The 17817-nt window shown below is 53.0% G+C and overlaps 1 protein-coding gene across 1 annotated transcript in view; it reads right to left on the reverse strand.

Moving 5' to 3' along the window:
- The window catches only part of PDGFB (platelet derived growth factor subunit B), a 21827-nt gene continuing 4010 nt past the window's right edge, over positions 1-17817 (reverse strand). Inside the window, exons 2-7 of the mRNA XM_066358442.1 lie at positions 13311-13407; positions 10977-11066; positions 9408-9619; positions 7894-8038; positions 3847-3997; positions 1-3463 (exon numbers count right to left, since the gene is read on the reverse strand). Of these exons, the coding sequence (XP_066214539.1) occupies positions 3873-3997; positions 7894-8038; positions 9408-9619; positions 10977-11066; positions 13311-13407 (669 nt within the window). The 3' untranslated portion in view covers positions 1-3463; positions 3847-3872. The remainder of the gene's footprint in view (positions 3464-3846; positions 3998-7893; positions 8039-9407; positions 9620-10976; positions 11067-13310; positions 13408-17817) is intronic.

Genomic DNA, 17817 nt, shown 5'->3' on the forward strand with positions numbered 1-17817 from the left:
CTTACTATGTGCCACGCACTCTTCTAGGCTCTGAGGACAGAGCTGTGAACAAAATAACTCTATGCAGAGCTTCCATGGGGAGACAAGGAAAGATGCGCACGTGGGGTGAACCCAATGAGAACAAGTACTATGGAGATAAATAAAGCAGGGGAGTGAAGGGGTCTCTGGGCCAAGGTCTGTGCTTTTGGAAAGATTGGACAGGCAGGCTTCCTTGGTGGATTGACACTTGCGCGGAGGCCTGAAGGAAGGGCAGGGGCCAGTCAGGCCCAGAAGCTGAGATGTAGAAGGAACAGCAATGTTCCCAGTATCACACAGTAACTAGGCAGCTGAATCAGGACTATAACCCAGGCTATGTACAGGTGTAGGGGTTCTGGGGCTCCTGGTCTGACCCTTAAACAGAGTTGAAACACATCAGATATGGTGTTGGCAGAGGAGAATGCTGTTGGGATCTGGCCATTGAGGAGCTGTGTGATCCTATTCTAAGCCTATTTGCCATCACTTTGCTGCTCGTGTCCTGAAAACAATCTTGCGAATATTAAGAATTGATAGATGTTTTACTTTATAGGCAGTAAACACTTATTATTTTGTTATTTTATGGAGACGGCAAATGCTAAGTGTCCAAAGAGGGCTACAGTACTGCTCTCGTAGGTATACTGAGCCTTCTAACTGCCCACTAATTTCCACATCCTAGTGAAGATGTCCTCGCCTCTTCCCAGCCAGAGCCTTCTCTGGTACCTTGGGGACCCAGGACACCAGTGTCTGGTGGAGAGGGGAGGGTTCTACACACAGGGTTGGGAAGACAGAGGAAGGTAAACCCCTCTGCATGCATCGCCCAGCACCCCACAGGTGGACTCTACTTCCTCAAGCACAGGGTTATGAATCTTAGGGTGAATATAAACCACAATGTTATAAAAGCTCCCAGTTGAGACAGACATGTGCTAGGAGCTCAAGAAGGTGAATGAATGAATGAATCAATCAATCAATCTATCAATCAGCCAATCTCTCATTTATGGGGAACTCAAATGTTATTCAGTTTAAACTCAGCCAAGTTGTCACCAAACTTTTACTTCCACACTTCCTGTGACAGAGGGCTCACTACTTTGGGAAGCAAAATGATTTCCATTTTAGATCATCCTTATGATGAGTCAGATTCTCCATCTCCTGGGTTTACCCATCAGCCCCAGTGGGTCTGCAGATGGGACCCAGAACATGTTTAAAATCTTTTTTATGGGATGGTCCCTAAGTCTGCACAGGCAAGGGAAAGCACAGAACCCCACAGCTAGATTTTAGAGGTCACCGGCCTCCTGGCCATCTTCTTGTGTTTCAGATGAGGTTCTGGCCAGAGAGGAGTCAAAGAATTGCCCAAGGCCACATAACTGGTTAAGACTGAGCCAAGATCAGACTTCAGACCCGCCTTTCAGCTGTGCTCCTCCTAAAGCCCAGAGGCCCTCGGGGACCTCCTCTAGCCTTCCCCACATTGAGGACCCCTCCCAGCAGCCAGTCCAGGTCTGTGATGCTGAGGATCTGCTTCCCTTATGGAGACCCTCAGGCTGGAGAAAGCCATCTCTGGTCACTGCCAGTGAGATGCAGAGGGCTGGGACCTGGGGCCGAGTGTCAGGAGCTGCTGCTGCAGAACCAAGACCTACCGAGTGGGCTGTGTGGCTCCTGCCCACCCTCAGATGGAGGCTTCCCTCAGAGCAGTAGGCCCACGTGTGTACATATGCATGTGTGAGTGTGTGTGTGCCTGAGCGTGCACTGAGCCTCCCAGAGCGAGAGGAACACTCAGCAAGCTGTCAGCAAGTTCTGCCAATGCAGAAAGGGTACTTGCCACACAAGATGCCAACAGACAGACCTCCAGCTGATTCATTTGGTTTGGTTTTGTGGTTATTTTTTTTTTACAACTTTAAATACGGAATATAAATAAATTTTACATTTAAAAAATAAAAGGAAAGCCCCCAAAAATATAATCACCAACTTTACAAACTGAAGGAAGCAGATTTTGGAGAGGGGGAGGGGGAAAGTGCAGTGGGAGGTGGGGAGGGAGGTGGGAGCTCAAAGCCCACCCAGAGGGGGCCCTGGGGATCTTTTCCCATTCTCCCCACTCCCAGCTCAGGAGCTGTTTGCCTGGAAGTAGCCCCAGAGGTGGACCCCAAAGGGATCTAAGATGGGAGAATGAGCAAGAGGGCACAAGGGCTGTCCCCTCCCGTGGAGAATTTCTCTTGGGTTTTTCACACCTGCCTGGAGGAGGGACTGCTTGAACTGAGGACTTGGGGAAATGGAGGCCAAATGGACAACGTGTAACCTCCCTGTCCCCCACCATGAGCTCGCTCCAATCTGACCACTCCAAGCCATGAGCTGGGTCTGGGACACAGCCAATCCACACAGAGCCTTTGTGTCAATAAGGAAAAGGATCCCTTGCCTCAAGATATTTTACCTCCACTTGCCAGAAAATTGTCATAATAAATATACAAATTGGTCAGGTCTATGACGTGAACAGTGACCCCTGCGTGCGGTGCCCTTGTGCAGTGCACCCCCTGCACCACCTAACATAGCAGTCTCGCTGGGCTGGGATATGGTGGGCAGGCCCCCTGTTGCCCTGGCCCCTGGTCTTCTGCCCCAGGGAGCAGTCACTGGGGTCATTAGGAGCCTCAGTCAGGTGTGCTCTCCTTGGTGGAGCGGACAGAAGGGCCAGGACAAGAGGAAGATGCAGGGTGGAGGTAGAGAGGTGAAACAGGGGGAAGTGGAAGGGGAGTGGGAGGAGACAGTGGATACCCAGGTCACCATCTATGCCCACCTCCAGAGCAAACTTCATCTCTAACCCATCTGAGAGGGCACTTGGCTGCCTGGCACTGGGGCCACACCTGTCCGGAGGAGTCCACATCTTCAAAGATTTCATATGTATAAAATGAAAGAAAGCCACTGCGAGCAGAGGTGACCAGGGACAGGTGACTGGGCCTGGGCACTGTGGGAGGGGGTCTTCTCCAGTCTGTGATCCCCCACCTGGTGTCATCACAGGAGTATGAGGCACTCTGGCCTGCCTTGGGGTGTTCCATTCAGAGCTGGCTGGGGGTCCAGAGACCAGGCAGGCGGTGCTGAGAGGTCTTCAGGGCCACAGGCAGGGTTGATCAAGCCAGTCCACAGCGCTCAGGGGTGGCCTGGCCAGGCATGGGGGAAGGGAACCTCTTCCCCCATCAGTCTCTCTTGCATTCTTATCCCAGATTCTCAGGGTCGCCTCGATGGAGTCCAGGTCCTTCATTTCCTTCTCAAGTGTCCACACAAGACGCTGGAGGCTGCTGAGGGGAGACCCGCTGGCAGAGGGGTGGACAGATGTGGACGTGTGGAGGGGTGGGGGAAGCACCATTGGCCGTCCGAATCAGGCATCGAGACAGACGGACGAGGGAAACAATATTATCACTCCAAGGACCCCATGGGGGCGATACAGCAAATACCATATTAAATAACCCTGTAAGCCAAGCAGAGGGACACAGGAGCTCAGAGACAACATAGGAGATCCACGACATGCTCACATGCCCCCCTTGTTAGGGGCAGGGAGCTGGGGTCAGCCAGTTGTCCCTGAGCTCCAGCAGCACTTGGGGCTAGGCAGCTGAGGTTTAGGTGGCCCATTCTCTAAAGGCATGCTGGGACACAGCTGGCGTCTCCAAAGCCCCCACCCACCTGCCCTATGGAAAAACTCAGTCGATACCTGGGCAAAGGGGATCAACGCTTAGGGCCTGCGTTTTGTATGGGAAAATGCCTCTCCCTCAGCCCCTTCTGCAGTCTAAGCCACAGCCCAGAGAGAAGGAAATACAGGGTTCTTGGGCCTCAGTTTCCCTGCCTGGCCCTTACCTGCCCGCACTCTCCTGAAGATGTCCCTAGGCTCTGAGGGTCTCCTTCAGTGCCATCTTGTCATGCGTGTGCTTGAACTTCCTGTGCTTCCCCTTGGGGGGCCTGCGGACTCGCACCGTTCGAATGGCCACCCGAGTTTGGGGCATCTTGGCTGTTTGAGAAGAAGAAACATCTTGTCAGCAGGCTGAAGACCACTGTCAGGGGTGGGAGGGGGGTCTATCCCTCTCTACTAAGGCCTGCCACAGACCTCCTCAGAGCCTCTGGGCTGAGAGAAGGAGCCAGACCTCCTAAGATCAAATCCCAACTCTACTGCTCACCAGCTGCAAGTGCCTTGGGAACAATTACTGAACCACTCTGTGCCTCAGTTTACCCATATGTGAAATAGGGGGTGATAGGGCTGCAGAGGATTGGTAGAAGGACTTAATGACAGTAGGCTGGCAAACACAGAGGGGAGGGGATTATAGATTCAAGTTCTTGGTCATTACCCCACAGACATACCCTTTATTTCCAGGCCCCTTGAACCTGGCCTGAACTTGGATCTGTTTACCAATAAAAGGAGGCAGAGTGATGCTGTGTCAGTTCCAGGCATAAGTCTGGCAGCTCCTACCTATGCACTTTGGGGAGTCCTGTGCTGCCACATAAGAAGTTACCCTGTTGTGGAGGGCACGGATGACAGGGAGAGGGACAGAGGCCCAGCTGTCCCAATGAAGCCTCCAGATGACTGACCAGCAGAACCGCCCAACTGAGCCCTGTCAGTCCACAGATCAGAGAGAAGGAAGTGGCTACTGTCCCTGCCACAAAGTTCAGACTAAGCTGTGATCAGAGAACAGCAGCTGCTCATATTAACTTTTCTCTCGTTTCCTCTGCTTGACCCCCTATTAAGGTCTCCTTGCACCAAACTTTTAGCCTTTTGCAGTCATGTGATGGGGAGCCACTGGGCTTCAGGCCAGAACCAGACCTCCCACCATGGAGCTGGGCCTGTCAGTTGCACCTGTTATCTGCTTGGCCCTTACCACTTGGAGAAGCAGCACAGTGGGGCAGGGGGCAGGCCACCTGGGCACGGGGCAGACAACCTGGGTTCAAATCTTTTCTCTGCTTTGGGGCAAGTCATGTAAACTCTCTGTGGCTCAATTTCCACTTCTTTAAAACTGAGATGCCAGCAGCGCTGGCCTCCTAGGGTTAGGAAATAATACATGGGAATAGCCAGAAACTATTAGCTAGCACTAACCATTCACCTGGCAATGCTCTAAGTTCATTTGTTCTCACAGAGGGTACAAGCATCCACATTCAACAGATAAGGAAACTGAGGCAGAGAGATTGGGATTTCACCCAGGCATCTGTCTCTAGAGTCCACACATCAACCCCACTGCTATAAATCATGGTGCCTATGAGCCTCAGTCAAGGTTAGCACTCACACCTCTTCCTCCTGGGCACAGGGGACACCCCAGCAGTGAAAGTTTTCTCTGCCCAGCTCAAGACCACCCCCTTCCTGGAGACTTCCAAGTTCTCCCTGACCTCCTGCCTTGAGGATACAAACTCCCATGTGGCAGTTACCCCATCTCTGTGATTCAGGGACTCCAGTCCTTTGCACCAGGAGAACCACTGAAGGGCCTAGTTTCCAATCCAGAGACCAGGCCACCAGCAGGACGCTGGGCTGGCAAAGCCTGAGTCAGTTCAATGTTGTCACACAGCTCACAAGGGATAGAGCAGAGATTTGAGCCCAGAGGTCTGACACTGACCACCGCATCACATGGGCCACACCAACAAGCCTTAGCCCAGCCCATGGACAGCTGCCAGAAGTACCACCCCACAGGGCCAAAATGTTAAAACAGAAATGGCAAGACCAATTACATACTAACTGGTCCAAAACGGCTCCCAAGAAACTGGTTGGGAAAATCATGAGAAACAAATGCATGTAAAAAAAAACCCCATTCTAAACCCAAAGAAGAATATAATTTTTCCTAGATAAAAAAAGTCATTACCTGTGCTAACTCTATAAATAATTTATGTCAGTTTGAAGCTGTCAAATGATCAGCCTTCCCAGTGCAGCGGGGCCTCAGCTCAGCTCTGGGAACAGGATGAAAAGGATAAGAGCTGGCCCTGCCTTCAGGAGGCTTTGTTTGTTTATTTGTTTTTATTCAGAGAGAGGAGGGGAGGCAGAGACAGATTCCCACATGTGCCCCTACTGGGATCCACCCAGCAAGCCCTCTATGGGGCAATGTTCTGCCCATCTGGGGCTTATTTTGTTGCTCAGCAACAGAGCTATTTTAGTGCCTGAGGTAAGGCCATGTGGCCATCTTCAGTGCCCAGGGCCAACTTGCTCAAGCCATTAGAGCCATGGCTGCAGGAGGAGAAGAGAGAGTGAAAGAGAAAGGGGGGAGGGAGGGGGGAGGGTAAAGAAGCAGGTGATCGCTTCGCCTGTGTTCCCTGACCAAGAATCAAACTTAGGACTTCCACATGCTGGGTGGACGCTCTACCACCGAGCCAACAGGCCAGGGCCAAGAGGCTTGTTAATAATAAGTAATAGTGGGATTGTTATGTCCCCTAAATAGAAAGTTACTGAAAATCAAACAATAACGTGGGTGATTTTTTTATGTTCATCTAATCACATTACTTAATGATTTTTATTTGATCCTTACTGCAAACTTTTGAGGGAGAAAAGGCAGCTGGAAAGAACCCAGCACTAGACATTACAAGACCCAGGACTAGCTGTGTGACCTCAGCTTCTCTGGGCCTCTGGTACTCCCTCTGTAAAAGGTGGAGAAGGCTATTGAACCAGGTCTTTTTTTATTTTTTTGTCCCTTTCAACTCTTTAAGCTAAACTATACCCATGAAACTCTGATTCCACTTGTCCATCTGATGCTTAAACCCTGTCTCTCATATCCCTGCTGTATGGTTGCCTGGCCTTCACTTATACACCTCCAGTGACAGGAAACTCACTACATCACAAGGAAAACAATTCCATCTCAGACGTCTGAATAGTATATGGAGTTAAAATCTCTGTCTGGTGGCTTTGCCCCACTGATTCTAACCCTCTACGTCACCCACCCCACCAAGGCCACATGAATTAGTTTGTTTTTCTTCCCCAGGACAAGGTGTCAAATATCTGAAGATGATGTGTACGGGGCTTTCTTTTGTCCAGGCTCTGGTTCCTCCCCATTTCATGCACTCATTTAACAAAGTAGGGGGTTGTGGTATCAAGTCTGGAATGGGTTACTTTGCACAGGGTAGTCAGGGCAGACCTCTAGGAGGAGGTGACTTTTGAGCTGAGACCCAAATGAAGAGAATAAGTAAGTTTGTGAAGAGCTGAGAGAAGTGAGTTTCAGACAGACTGGCACATACAAAGGCCCTGAGACAGAAATGTATTTGCCCACTCAAAAAGGCCAGGTTGGCTGGGGTGGCAAAAGTGAAGGGGATTGGCCCTGGCCAGTTGGCTCAGTGGTAGAGCGTCGACCTGGCGTACAGAAGTCCCGGGTTCGATTCCCAGCCAGGGCACACAGGAGAAGCGCCCATCTGCTTCTCCACTCCTCCCCCTCTCCTTCCTCTCTGTCTCTCTCTTCCCCTCCCGCAGCCGAGGCTCCATTGGAGCAAAGATGGCCGGGGCGCTGGGGATGGCTCCTTGGCCTCTGCCCCAGGTACTAGAGTGGCTCTGGTCGCAACAGAGAGATGCCCCGGAGGGGCAGAGCATCGCCCCCTGGTGGGCAGAGCGTCGCCCCCTGGTGGGCGTGCCGGGTGGATCCCGGTCGGGCGCATGCGGGAGTCTGTCTGACTGTCTCTCCCCATTTCTAGCTTCAGAAAAATACAAAAAAAAAAAAGTGAAGGGGATTGGTTGGCAGCAAGGCCAGAGGGCTAATTGGGGGCTGTGTCTTCACATAGGGCCTCCCAGGCAGGAGAGGAATCTGGATTGTTCTCAGTGAGATGGAAAGCTTTAGGTAAACTTCACTAGGACAGGGCATGCCTGATCCAGTTCCCCCCACCGGCAGCTGCCATGGGAGAAGGAGGCTGCCAGGCTGAGCAATGAGAGGCAGATCCTAGGCTGACAGTTACCTCGCTGCTCCTGGGAACTTCCTGGCTTTCGGGTCACGGGTCGTGCAGCAACCACTGTCTCACACCTGCATGCCAGGTGGTCCTCCAGCGTCACTGTGGCCTTCTTAAAGGTAGGCTTCTTCCGCACGATCTCAATCTTTCTCACCTGGAGGACAGAACAACCCAAGTGCCTTGGTAAGACCACGTGGGAAGGGGCTGAGGGAGCCACCTGCCTGTTCTTCCCACCCCAGAATCCCCTGCGGAGATCTTTCCTCGAAAGCCTGGAGAGCTACAAGCAGCAGGGCAGACACTGTGGCCCAAACAATAGCAGGACCTTGCCCTCTGCCCTTCTCATAGCTTTTCCATCAAAACAAGCCCTCCTAACCTGGCCTCCAGCTTAGCCACAGCCCCCCTTGGTGCTCCCAGAGAGGGAGAATGGCATTTCCGGGTACAGCATGGGGCCTGTAGTGTCCTCATTCCTGGAGCGCCAGCCAAGGTCAGGGGCTCTGGCAGAGGCGGGGAGATGGTTGTCTGGAAGGAAGTGGGGGAGGCTTTATCCAGGAGGGAGGCGGGAAGGGGGAGGTCAGCTGTCAGGTGTCCATCTATAGAGCTGGAAGCATTGGGGACAGGAGATACCATGATAGTGGGCGGTGTGGTAAAGAGTGACACACTCATAGTCTTGGGCACGGGGCACGGGGCCCAGGCCTGGGATAGAAGGTGGGCACGAGGAAGGGGAGCAGGGCATAGTAAAGCCAGTAGAGTATTCAGCAGGAGGGCTCTTGCTGCTGAGCCCTCAGTGTGTCCACCACCCAGCAGCCCCGCCCAGCCTGAGCTGGTGTTCGGGTGAGGCTGGCTGAGGGCTGCAGAGACCTTCCCACAGGAATCAGAAGACAGCTGAGGCCTCTCTGACACTGCTCTGCTCGCCTTGAGGTTGGGAGCCCACCAGGACGTTTCGACTCTAAAATTTCCCTTGAGTCAGAGCCTAGACCCAATATTTCCAGAAAGAGGCAGGATTCAGTATTCTGACTCTGTGCTAGGGGCTGCCCCACCTTTTGCAGTGTCTGTGGCCTGGAGGGTCTCTGCACTCTCCTTGTTAAAGACACAGCTTGTCAAAGGGGGGGTGAGCAGGTGTCACAGACACAGGGGAGCCTTTCTTTCTGCAAAATACAGAAAACTGACCGGCCAGAACAGGGAGAGCTTTGGGGGAGTCTGAGCAGCTGCCCAGAACATTCTGAGTGTTCAATCTGTTTGCAGACCTGTCTCTTCACATTTTGGGATTTTGTTCCTGTGAAGGATGAGACAGCACCCTTTACTCAACGTCCTACACCCAGCTGGCATTGGGGTCTGTCTGCCTGTGGCTTTTGGTCACAGAAGCTTGGGCAGCCTCGACACAAATGTCCGGAGAGTTTCCTGCCAGTGCCCTCTCTGGACAGAGTCCAGCAGCCTGCCAGGAATGCCTTTTGACCCACTGCAAGCCTGCTCAGGGAGTCACAAGGCCAGCAGGGAGCCGCTGCCAGCAGCAGGGGGCTGCTCACCTGGACGTGTCGCAGCTGCACCTGCGTGGGGCGGCACTGCACTTTGTGATTGTTGCAGCAGCCGGAGCAGCGCTGCACCTCCACGCAGGGCGGCCACACCAGGTAGTTGGCATTGGTGCGGTCTATGAGGCTCCGGGAGATTTTGAACACCTCTGTGCGTATCTTGCACTCGGCAATCATGGCTGGCTCTGCGACCGTCGTCGTTGGGGAATCTGAAGGGAGAGGGGACCTCCGTCAGAAGGGAGGGTCTGCCTAGAGCCCCCATCTGGCAGACAAGCACAGTGGAGCACCTCTGGGAGACCGCTTTCCCCCTAAATGACCAGCCAATTCCCTCTTCCTTCCATTTCAGGGGAGGTTTTGAGTCCTGGCCGTTATCTGCCATGGGATTTGGGCAAGTTACTGATGTGTTCTAAGCCTCAGTTGCCCCATGTGCAAATGGGGATGATCTACACCCAAGACCCATTGTCAAGATCAAGTGAGATTATCAGAGGGTGCTGGCGTGTTGTAAATGTCAGAATCCTTCTGCCAGCCCTCACTCATTCCACTCTGATTTCACACCCTTATGGGTTTGCCTGACACATGACCCTTACTTGTCCAGAATTATCTTGTAACCACTTTGCTTTGCCACTTTACACTGTAATCTATTCTGACGTTATTGCTTCTTTCGAAGCTACGGTTTCCTCATATATTAAATGGGATAATAATGGTGCCTACATAACACTTGCAGACCTAAGGAGCGATGTGAGTGACACCCTGGCTCACAGAAAGCATATAGTCAATGCTAGGACTTGTCTTTATTCACATATAGAGAAACTGAGGCTCCGAGAACTACACTGCTCACAGAAATTAGGGGATATTTTAAAATGAATATGAAGTGATAAAATATCCCCTAATTTTTATGAGCAGTATAAATTAGCTGCCCAAATTCACAGAGCAAGGAGAAGAATTCAAGCCACCAGCTCTTACTGGATATCTCTCCCAGGCACTATGTATAGTATTTGGGAGAATGCAGGTGGGAAGAGAGGGGGAGGGGCTTGGGGTGGGCACTTGCTTTCCCGGGAAGGCTTCCATGGGACCTAATGTTCTACATTGTCCTTTGGACTCTGCAATAGAGCAGGAAGCAGGTCCAGGCTTTGTTCCATACTTGCTGTCCCAGACCACAGTCCTTACTCACAGCAAAGACATGCAGCCAGGAGGGCACTGGGTTCAACCAAGGGGAGCTGTTAGGGTCCCAGCCCTAACGCTTGTTAGCTGTGTAACCACACCCACTTCTTAATTCTCTCTGGGCTCCAGTTTCCGACTCTATAAAATGGAGTTAATAATATCTATTTCTAGGGCTGGAGTAACAAAAAATAAGTTTAAAAGCATTATATTTAGGAATCAGTGTGTGTTGGGGGTAGGGCATGATGACCCAACCCAATATAAGGTATTTAAGGATGTTATTTTCTCTTAGGTCAACTTGATCCCAAGTGTGGGACAAACGGGCTAGCCCTCCCAGCCTTGAGCAGCCCTGTCCTCCTTCCCTGAGCCCCGCCTTTGCGGGGGACCCATCCTCACTCGCTGGCTTACCTAGGCTCCTTCTCCCTCGGGATAGGCTCTCCGGCTCGCCTCCAGAATGGGACCGGGTCAAATTCAGGTCCAACTCGGCTCCATCTTCATCTGCAAGAGTAGGCACAGTCAGATGCACTCTGATAACTGCTGGCTCGCCCAGCCTCGGGGTGGGGACTCCAGTGGGAACTCAGGCAGCTGGAAAGATTGCCGCTCACCCCTAACTGGGACTCCGCTCCAGGGAACAGACTCCTCTTCCACTTTCCAGTAAACCAGAGGTCTTAGCCCTGAGGAGGGGCCCTCCGGGCAAACCCCAGGTAGTCACAGGTCTCAGGACCGGGTGGAGCCCTGACTTTATCCTCTGGGAGGCTTCAGCCCCACTCTGGGCTCTTCAGTCACATATTTGGACAGAGCCCATGTCAATGGAGTTAAAAATAACCCTTCCCTTCTGCTACTGTAAGCGAACCCTCCTCAGCCTCCAGGGCAGGGCAAGGACCCAGAGCTCTGAAGGCCACTTTCCAGTGCCCCTCCGCCCAGCGTTCCCATAGGAAGTGCTGAATGGAGAAATTCCCAGAATCCCCGGGGGGACCAGCATGCCCTGGACACAGCCCCTCTGGAGTCCTTGACAATGGCCCAGTTGGGCGGGAGAGAGGGAGGGAGGGAGAGGGACGAAGGGTGGGAGCTGAAGGCAGAGAGGGATGGGGAGCCGGGAATGATGGGATTGGTGAGCCTCACCCAGTGCCCTTCTAGATCCTGGTCTCTCTTCATTCTCAGTCTCTCATTGTGTTTCTGCCTTTCCCCCTCTAACCTTTTGCCTCATGTCTGCCCTAAGCTGTCTATTTATCCCTAAACTCACAAGTACAGCTCCTTCTCTAGCCTGGGAAGCCTTCATCTCAGTGCCATCAGTACTCCTTGGAGACATCTTTCGCCCTCTCAAGAGACATGCCAGAAGCCCGCTGCTGGAGGTGAGGGTTGGGCAGGAGGACTTTGAGTGTGATGTTGAGTGTTGGGCAGATGCTTCTAGCTCCAATGGCTGAAAGCCAGCAAACAAGGTGAGGGGTGTCGGGGACCGGTTCCTACGCCCTCCACGCAGCACCTGAGGCACACATTGTCTCCCTATTCCACTGGCCCTGCTCATCCCTGCAGGCTCCCAAGGAGTCCTGTTTGGAGGAGACTGTCCTGTAACCGGTGCATTTCCATCTAGCCTACTGTCCCATGTCAACACGTCTGTCTGTGCCACTCGCTCCCTTTCTTTCTCTCTGCCGTCTCTGGAATGTCCCTGGTGGGGAGGAGATGGGGAAAAGATGTGCTTTGTGGAAAGGTTAAGTTGATTAGGAAAAAACAGCCACATGGTTGCCTCGAAACAGGCCTGCTATTGAAAACCTCGTCTCCCTGACCCCGACCCCCACCCGGGGTGTGGAGGGGCTGTCCGAGGGTGGGGGCGAAGGCCCTTGGAAAGAAACAGCAGAAAGGCTAAATTTGGAAGTTGCCCCATTGTGTTGGCCAGGGCTGGCCAGTCGGGCATGGGGTGGGGGTGTGGGAGACGTTGGGTGGGGGGGCTGGTGAACAATAGGGGGGCCCAGCTGGGGCCCCCTCCCGCCTGCCTCACCAGCCCCCAGCACAGGCGGGTTTGAAAGGGCCCGGGAATGCTTTTGAGAAGGAGCCAGGGGCCCAACAGGGAGAGGAAACAAAGGCAGGAAATGCTGTCCCCCGTAGATAGCAGTCTGGGCAAGGATTACAAAGTGACAAAGAGACAAAACCCCAGAGGGAAGGGGAGCTGGGGGTGCGGGGGGGGGGGGGCCGCTGACCAGGGCTCCAGGGAACAGGCCAGAGGTTAGAATAGAATGGAATTTGCTCTGAAGACAGCGTTTATAAATACATTCCCCACCCAGCCCGCCAGCCCTGCCACGTGTGTGCCACTGAGCACGTGCCCACTCGACGAGTGCACTCTTGGGCACAGGCAGGGCAGTCTGCTGGTCTGGGCCAGGTGTCCCCAGGAGACCTTCTGGAGGAGGCCTTCAGTCAGAGGGGCAGGGAGGTGGCTCCTCTGGCACCACCCTCCCCAGCTGAGTCCACACCTGGATACTCATTGGGCAGATGTCTTGGACATCTTCTCCCAGCCCGCCCCCTCCCAGTGCCCCACCCTCTAGAGCAAGCCAGAGACACCTGTGGGTGTTTCTCCTGCCACACCCCACGTCCCAGGTATCAACCCGTCTGCCTATTTAGCCCTGCCCCAGACAGGTGTGGTCGAGCCCTTCCGAAATGTCAAGGAAGTTTGGATGGCCCTTGCCCTGCCTGTCCAGACTCCTAGGGACCCAGTGGAGGGCCAAAGCAGTGGATGAGGGTTTAATTTACCTATGGAATCTCCATGCAGCAGGCGCTGGAGGTCATCGAAGGAGCGGATCGAGTGGTCACTCAGCATCTCATAGAGCTCCTCGGGAATGGGGTCCCCCTGCCGGACAGACACCATGGACTCAAGTGAGCTGGAAGTTATGGCTTTCAGCTTTGACCCTGTTCCTCCCAACACAGACACTCCCTCCTATTTAAAGTTCCTGCAGGGTCCCTTGGCCATAGACAGATGGAGAGCCAGGTTAGGGGTGGGCAGGAGGCAGATTCCACTCCTGACAACCAGGAGCACAAAGTCCTGGGAGCCAGATCTGCCAAAGGTTCTAAGATCCAGCTCAGATGCCTTATCCCCGCCCCCAGATAGGAACATCAGCTTGCTCTGAGTTCGACTTGATTGAGTACAGCCTTCTCTCCAATCACACCACAGGTCTGGGAGGCTCCACAATCTTTCCGCGTCTCTACAACTGACAGCTAATAACAGCCAGTATTTGTCATGGAAGATCCAATTATCCCCATTTTACAGATGAGAAAACAGAGGTTCAAATAGGCGACATCCTTTGTCCAAGTCCTACAGCCGGTGACCAGCAGAACCTGCATTCAAACCATAGTCTTTCTGATGGCAGAGCCTGTATTCCCAGCCTCCTGGGTACACAGGTGTTTAATAAATGCTCACAGAGTTGGATGGTCTCAGCAGGCCACAGCCACTAACTGTACTTATTTAGTCTCTCACTCAAAGAGGAGAGAAGGGAATCCTCAGATGCGGTCGGCAAACCTCAAAGTTTATCCATACCCTGTGCCCAACCAAACCCTATTTTTAGAGCCCCTCTGGCCTGTTACCAAAAACACTTGAAACTTAATAAGCACTTTAACAGGCCCTACTCAGAGCCGGGCTTCCTCCAAGGAAACCACAGGTCCCACAATGACATGAGAAGAGCCCAATAGGAAGGACGTGGTCCAAGGGGATGCATCAGGGAGGTGCAGATGCCAGAGGTCTTGAGAAAGAGGTGAGGGCAGATGAGAGACTGAGAAGCATGACCCGGACACCCACTGCCTCAGGGTAAAGAAAATGTGGGAGGCGCTGCCGCACACCCAAACTCATGCTACGTGAACACACACATGCATGCGCAAGCACAGATGGCATGGGCTCGCGGAAGGAGCACTGGGGAGGGAGTCAGCTGACTTAACTACTACTATTTAACCTTGGGTTTAACAACTCTCTGCCTCAGTTTCCCTGGATTAAGAAGGGAGGAGCTCCTGTTCTAGTTGGTTCACTGAACATTCCAAAGACGAGTTCTAGGAGGCTTAGCACAGGGGCCTCCTCTCACTGTCCAACAGCAGAAGGGACATCTCACTCCGTGGCCAGCCCAGGAGGCTCTCCCCAAAAGCTCTGGTAGGAGCTCAGTGATCAATCAGTTTCTAACCTCCCCCCAAAGCTCATGACGCTGATCGTGCTATCTGTCCTCCAGAGGTTCCAGCATGTCCTGCTGTGGCCACCTGAGTTGACCTTGTGGGCATAACCACTTTTAAAATGAATTCCTTGAAACCCCTGAGCTCAGTTTCCAGTTTCTTCATTCATTTTAATGTGGAGCTTCAGACCCTCGCTGGTGTCTAGGCTGTCAGGAGGCTGGAGGAAAGAAAGGTTGGGAACGTAGCAGTACATTTGTCTGCTACAGGGTCCATGACTGTGCAGCCAGGTAGCCAGGGGCTGCATGTGTGAGGCGAGGAGAAGCATTGGCTCAGCTGCCCCTCGCTTCCTCTCCCATCGCCACCCCGCGCTGCCTCCTCCAGCCCCAAGAGAAAGACCACACCTTTGGTGGTCTCCAAATGTGGACACAGAACCCAAACCAAGAATGGAAGCCAGGTAGCTGGTCCCTACCCCCAGACCAAGGCAAGCCACTTCCTGGAGGGTTCTGTGACCCCCAGAACTGGCGGAACAGTAGCAGGAGTCCACCCTGTACTGGTACTAGCCACTGGTATCCTCAGGCTGATCACTGCCCCTCTCTGTACCTGGCTCTCGCCTAGCTAAATCCTGTACTAACTACCAATCCTAAGAGGCTGGCGTTATTTTTACCCCTGTCTTTCAGATGAGGAAGCTGAAGCTTAAAGAAATTAGGTAAATGGCTACAGGTCAACAAGGCTAGTGAGTAGCATAGCCAGGCCCCTCCCTCTCTCAGCCCTCCATGGGGCTTCTCCGCACTATTTTCAGTTTTCAGTTCATGTTCCTCTTCTCCCTGTCAAGATCATAGAGCAGAGGTTCTCAAGTGGCCCCCAGGGAACACTGTCTGTGTCTGGAGGCATTTTTGGTTATCACAACTACAGGGGTGTTAATGGCATCTAGTACGTGGAGGCCAGGGATGCTGTTAAACATCCTACTATGCACAGGACAGCCTTCCACAATAAAGGACTGTCTGGCCCAACATGCCAACAGTGCAGAAACTGAGATGAAAGCAAAGGCTTCAGCTGCCAAGGAAACCTGGATTCTTCAAATAAGTCTTTTAACAACCTAAAATCTCAGCCTCTTAATCTTTTAAATGGGACTAATAATGCTTCACCAGGGTTATTGGGAGGCCTAATTGCACTTAGCAGAGCAGCCAGCAGATAATGGGTACTTAATGAGCTGTCACTGTGGTCATTCCTTCGGTGTGGCTCCTTGAAGGCAGCAGTGAGCAGTACACGGGCCCAGGGCAGCAGCATGGGACATTTTTTTCAGGATGCCAATGGGTGGGTGAAGAGCAGCTGACCCAGGGAGAGTGTGTGGCTCTGCATTACCCCTGTGCTAGGCCACAGGAAATAGCACCCTAGCCCAAAGGTGGCAGTGCCTGGGCCAGTGTGGGATAGTGTGTCCCTTCCAGGGCTGGGGGTAAGTGAAGGGGAAAAAAATTCAGTCCGTGGTCAGCTCCAGGATGCAGTGCCAAGGGGGAGACCTGCCTGGGCATGGTACCAGAAGCTCCTCCGGATGTGGGAGGGTGAGCACAAGGCGAGGGATTTCCTGGGCACAGGTTCTAGAAGCCTCTTTAGGCGGACAGCTCCCCTTGGAGCTGGGAAAGGAGGCCAGGAACTCTGAGGAAGCTGCCCCAGATCTCAGGCCTGGGGTTTCTGGCATGGTAAGGGCGTGGCAAGAAGGCAGCTGGGGCACAGCCAGCCACGGAAGCCAAGGCAAACAGCCTCCTCCCCACCCCACCCCACCCCCAGCACCAGCTGCAGAAGGTAGGAAGGGCACCAGCTAGCGTGAGGCTAAATGAATTACCTGCTCCCAACCAGGCTGGCAGATCAAAGGGGCTTGGACCCTACCCTCCACCTGGGCCCCAGCACACAGACAGATACATTCTCACCAGCTTTCCTGCCCTTCAGCTGAGAGAGATGAGACAGGCTCAGCCCAAGCAACAGAGGCGTTGTCTGTGGCTGGCAGAGGGAGCAGCCTACCAGGCCTCTGAGCGCCTGCCCGCCCGCCTGCCTGCCTGCGAGTCTCAGGCCTAATTTAGATTCAATGCCAAAGCCAGGCCCTTTGAAGAAGGCTCCTCTGGGCAGACCACAGAAGCCATTTAGAACCAGCCTTCCCTCCTACCATTTTCCTTCCTTGTTACTCCAGGGAACCTCCCATGACCCTACCCCTGCTTAATGTGAGTCCAGCCTCCCAATGGGCTTCCCACCTCCCCCTTGAGCAGAAAAACCATTTGAGCAAGAAGAGAGTGGCCAGTGCAGCAATCTAATCCTGGAAGCCCGTGGCAATCACTGCCCCCGCCCCATTCCAACTCCTAGTAGGACCCAGGACACTGTATTTTTAAGAGTCTTGGTAACTCTGCTGCTCTTGGGGAACTCTCAGTTAATCCAATCTTCTCGTATATTTAGGTGGAACTGAGCAAGATACACAGAACCTTTGCAATCTGATTTACCTTCTGTTTCTTCACCTCTGTTCTGCCCATTTTTGGCAGTCCAAGTCCCAAGACAGGGAAAAGAAAGACATGCTTGTCTCTCAATATGGGGGGTGGAGCTTGAGTGAGGATACCTGGTAGAAGGCAGTGGCCATGCTGGGCTGCCCTGAGGTAAGAACATAAGAACTAGCCTGACCTATGGTGGCACAGTGGATAAAGCGTCGACCTGGAAATGCTGAGGTCGCCGGTTCGAAACCCTGGGCCTGCCTGGTCAAGGCACATATGGGAGTTGATGCTTCCAGCTCCTCCCCACCTTCTCTCTCTGTCTCTCTCTCCTCTCTGTCTCTCTCTCCCCCTTTCTCTCTCCTCTCTAAAAAAAAAAAGAATAAATAAAATTAAAAAAAAAAAAGAACATAAGGACTAAATGAGACAGTGTTTATAATGCACTTAGCAAGTGCCGGCCACATATCTGGGCCCTCCTCCCCAGGATTCACTGTCTTTTCCACAAATATTTACAGATTGCCCTTCATAGGCCAGGCACCATGCTAAGCACAGGAGATGCTGGTTACTAAAACGAAAGCTCTCTAGTGGAGTGTACACTCCAGTGAGGAAAAACAGATCATAAACAACTAAACCAGAAAGTG

The sequence above is a fragment of the Saccopteryx leptura genome, chromosome 1 (genome assembly GCF_036850995.1).
Source record: "Saccopteryx leptura isolate mSacLep1 chromosome 1, mSacLep1_pri_phased_curated, whole genome shotgun sequence".
Lineage (NCBI taxonomy): Eukaryota > Metazoa > Chordata > Mammalia > Chiroptera > Emballonuridae > Saccopteryx > Saccopteryx leptura.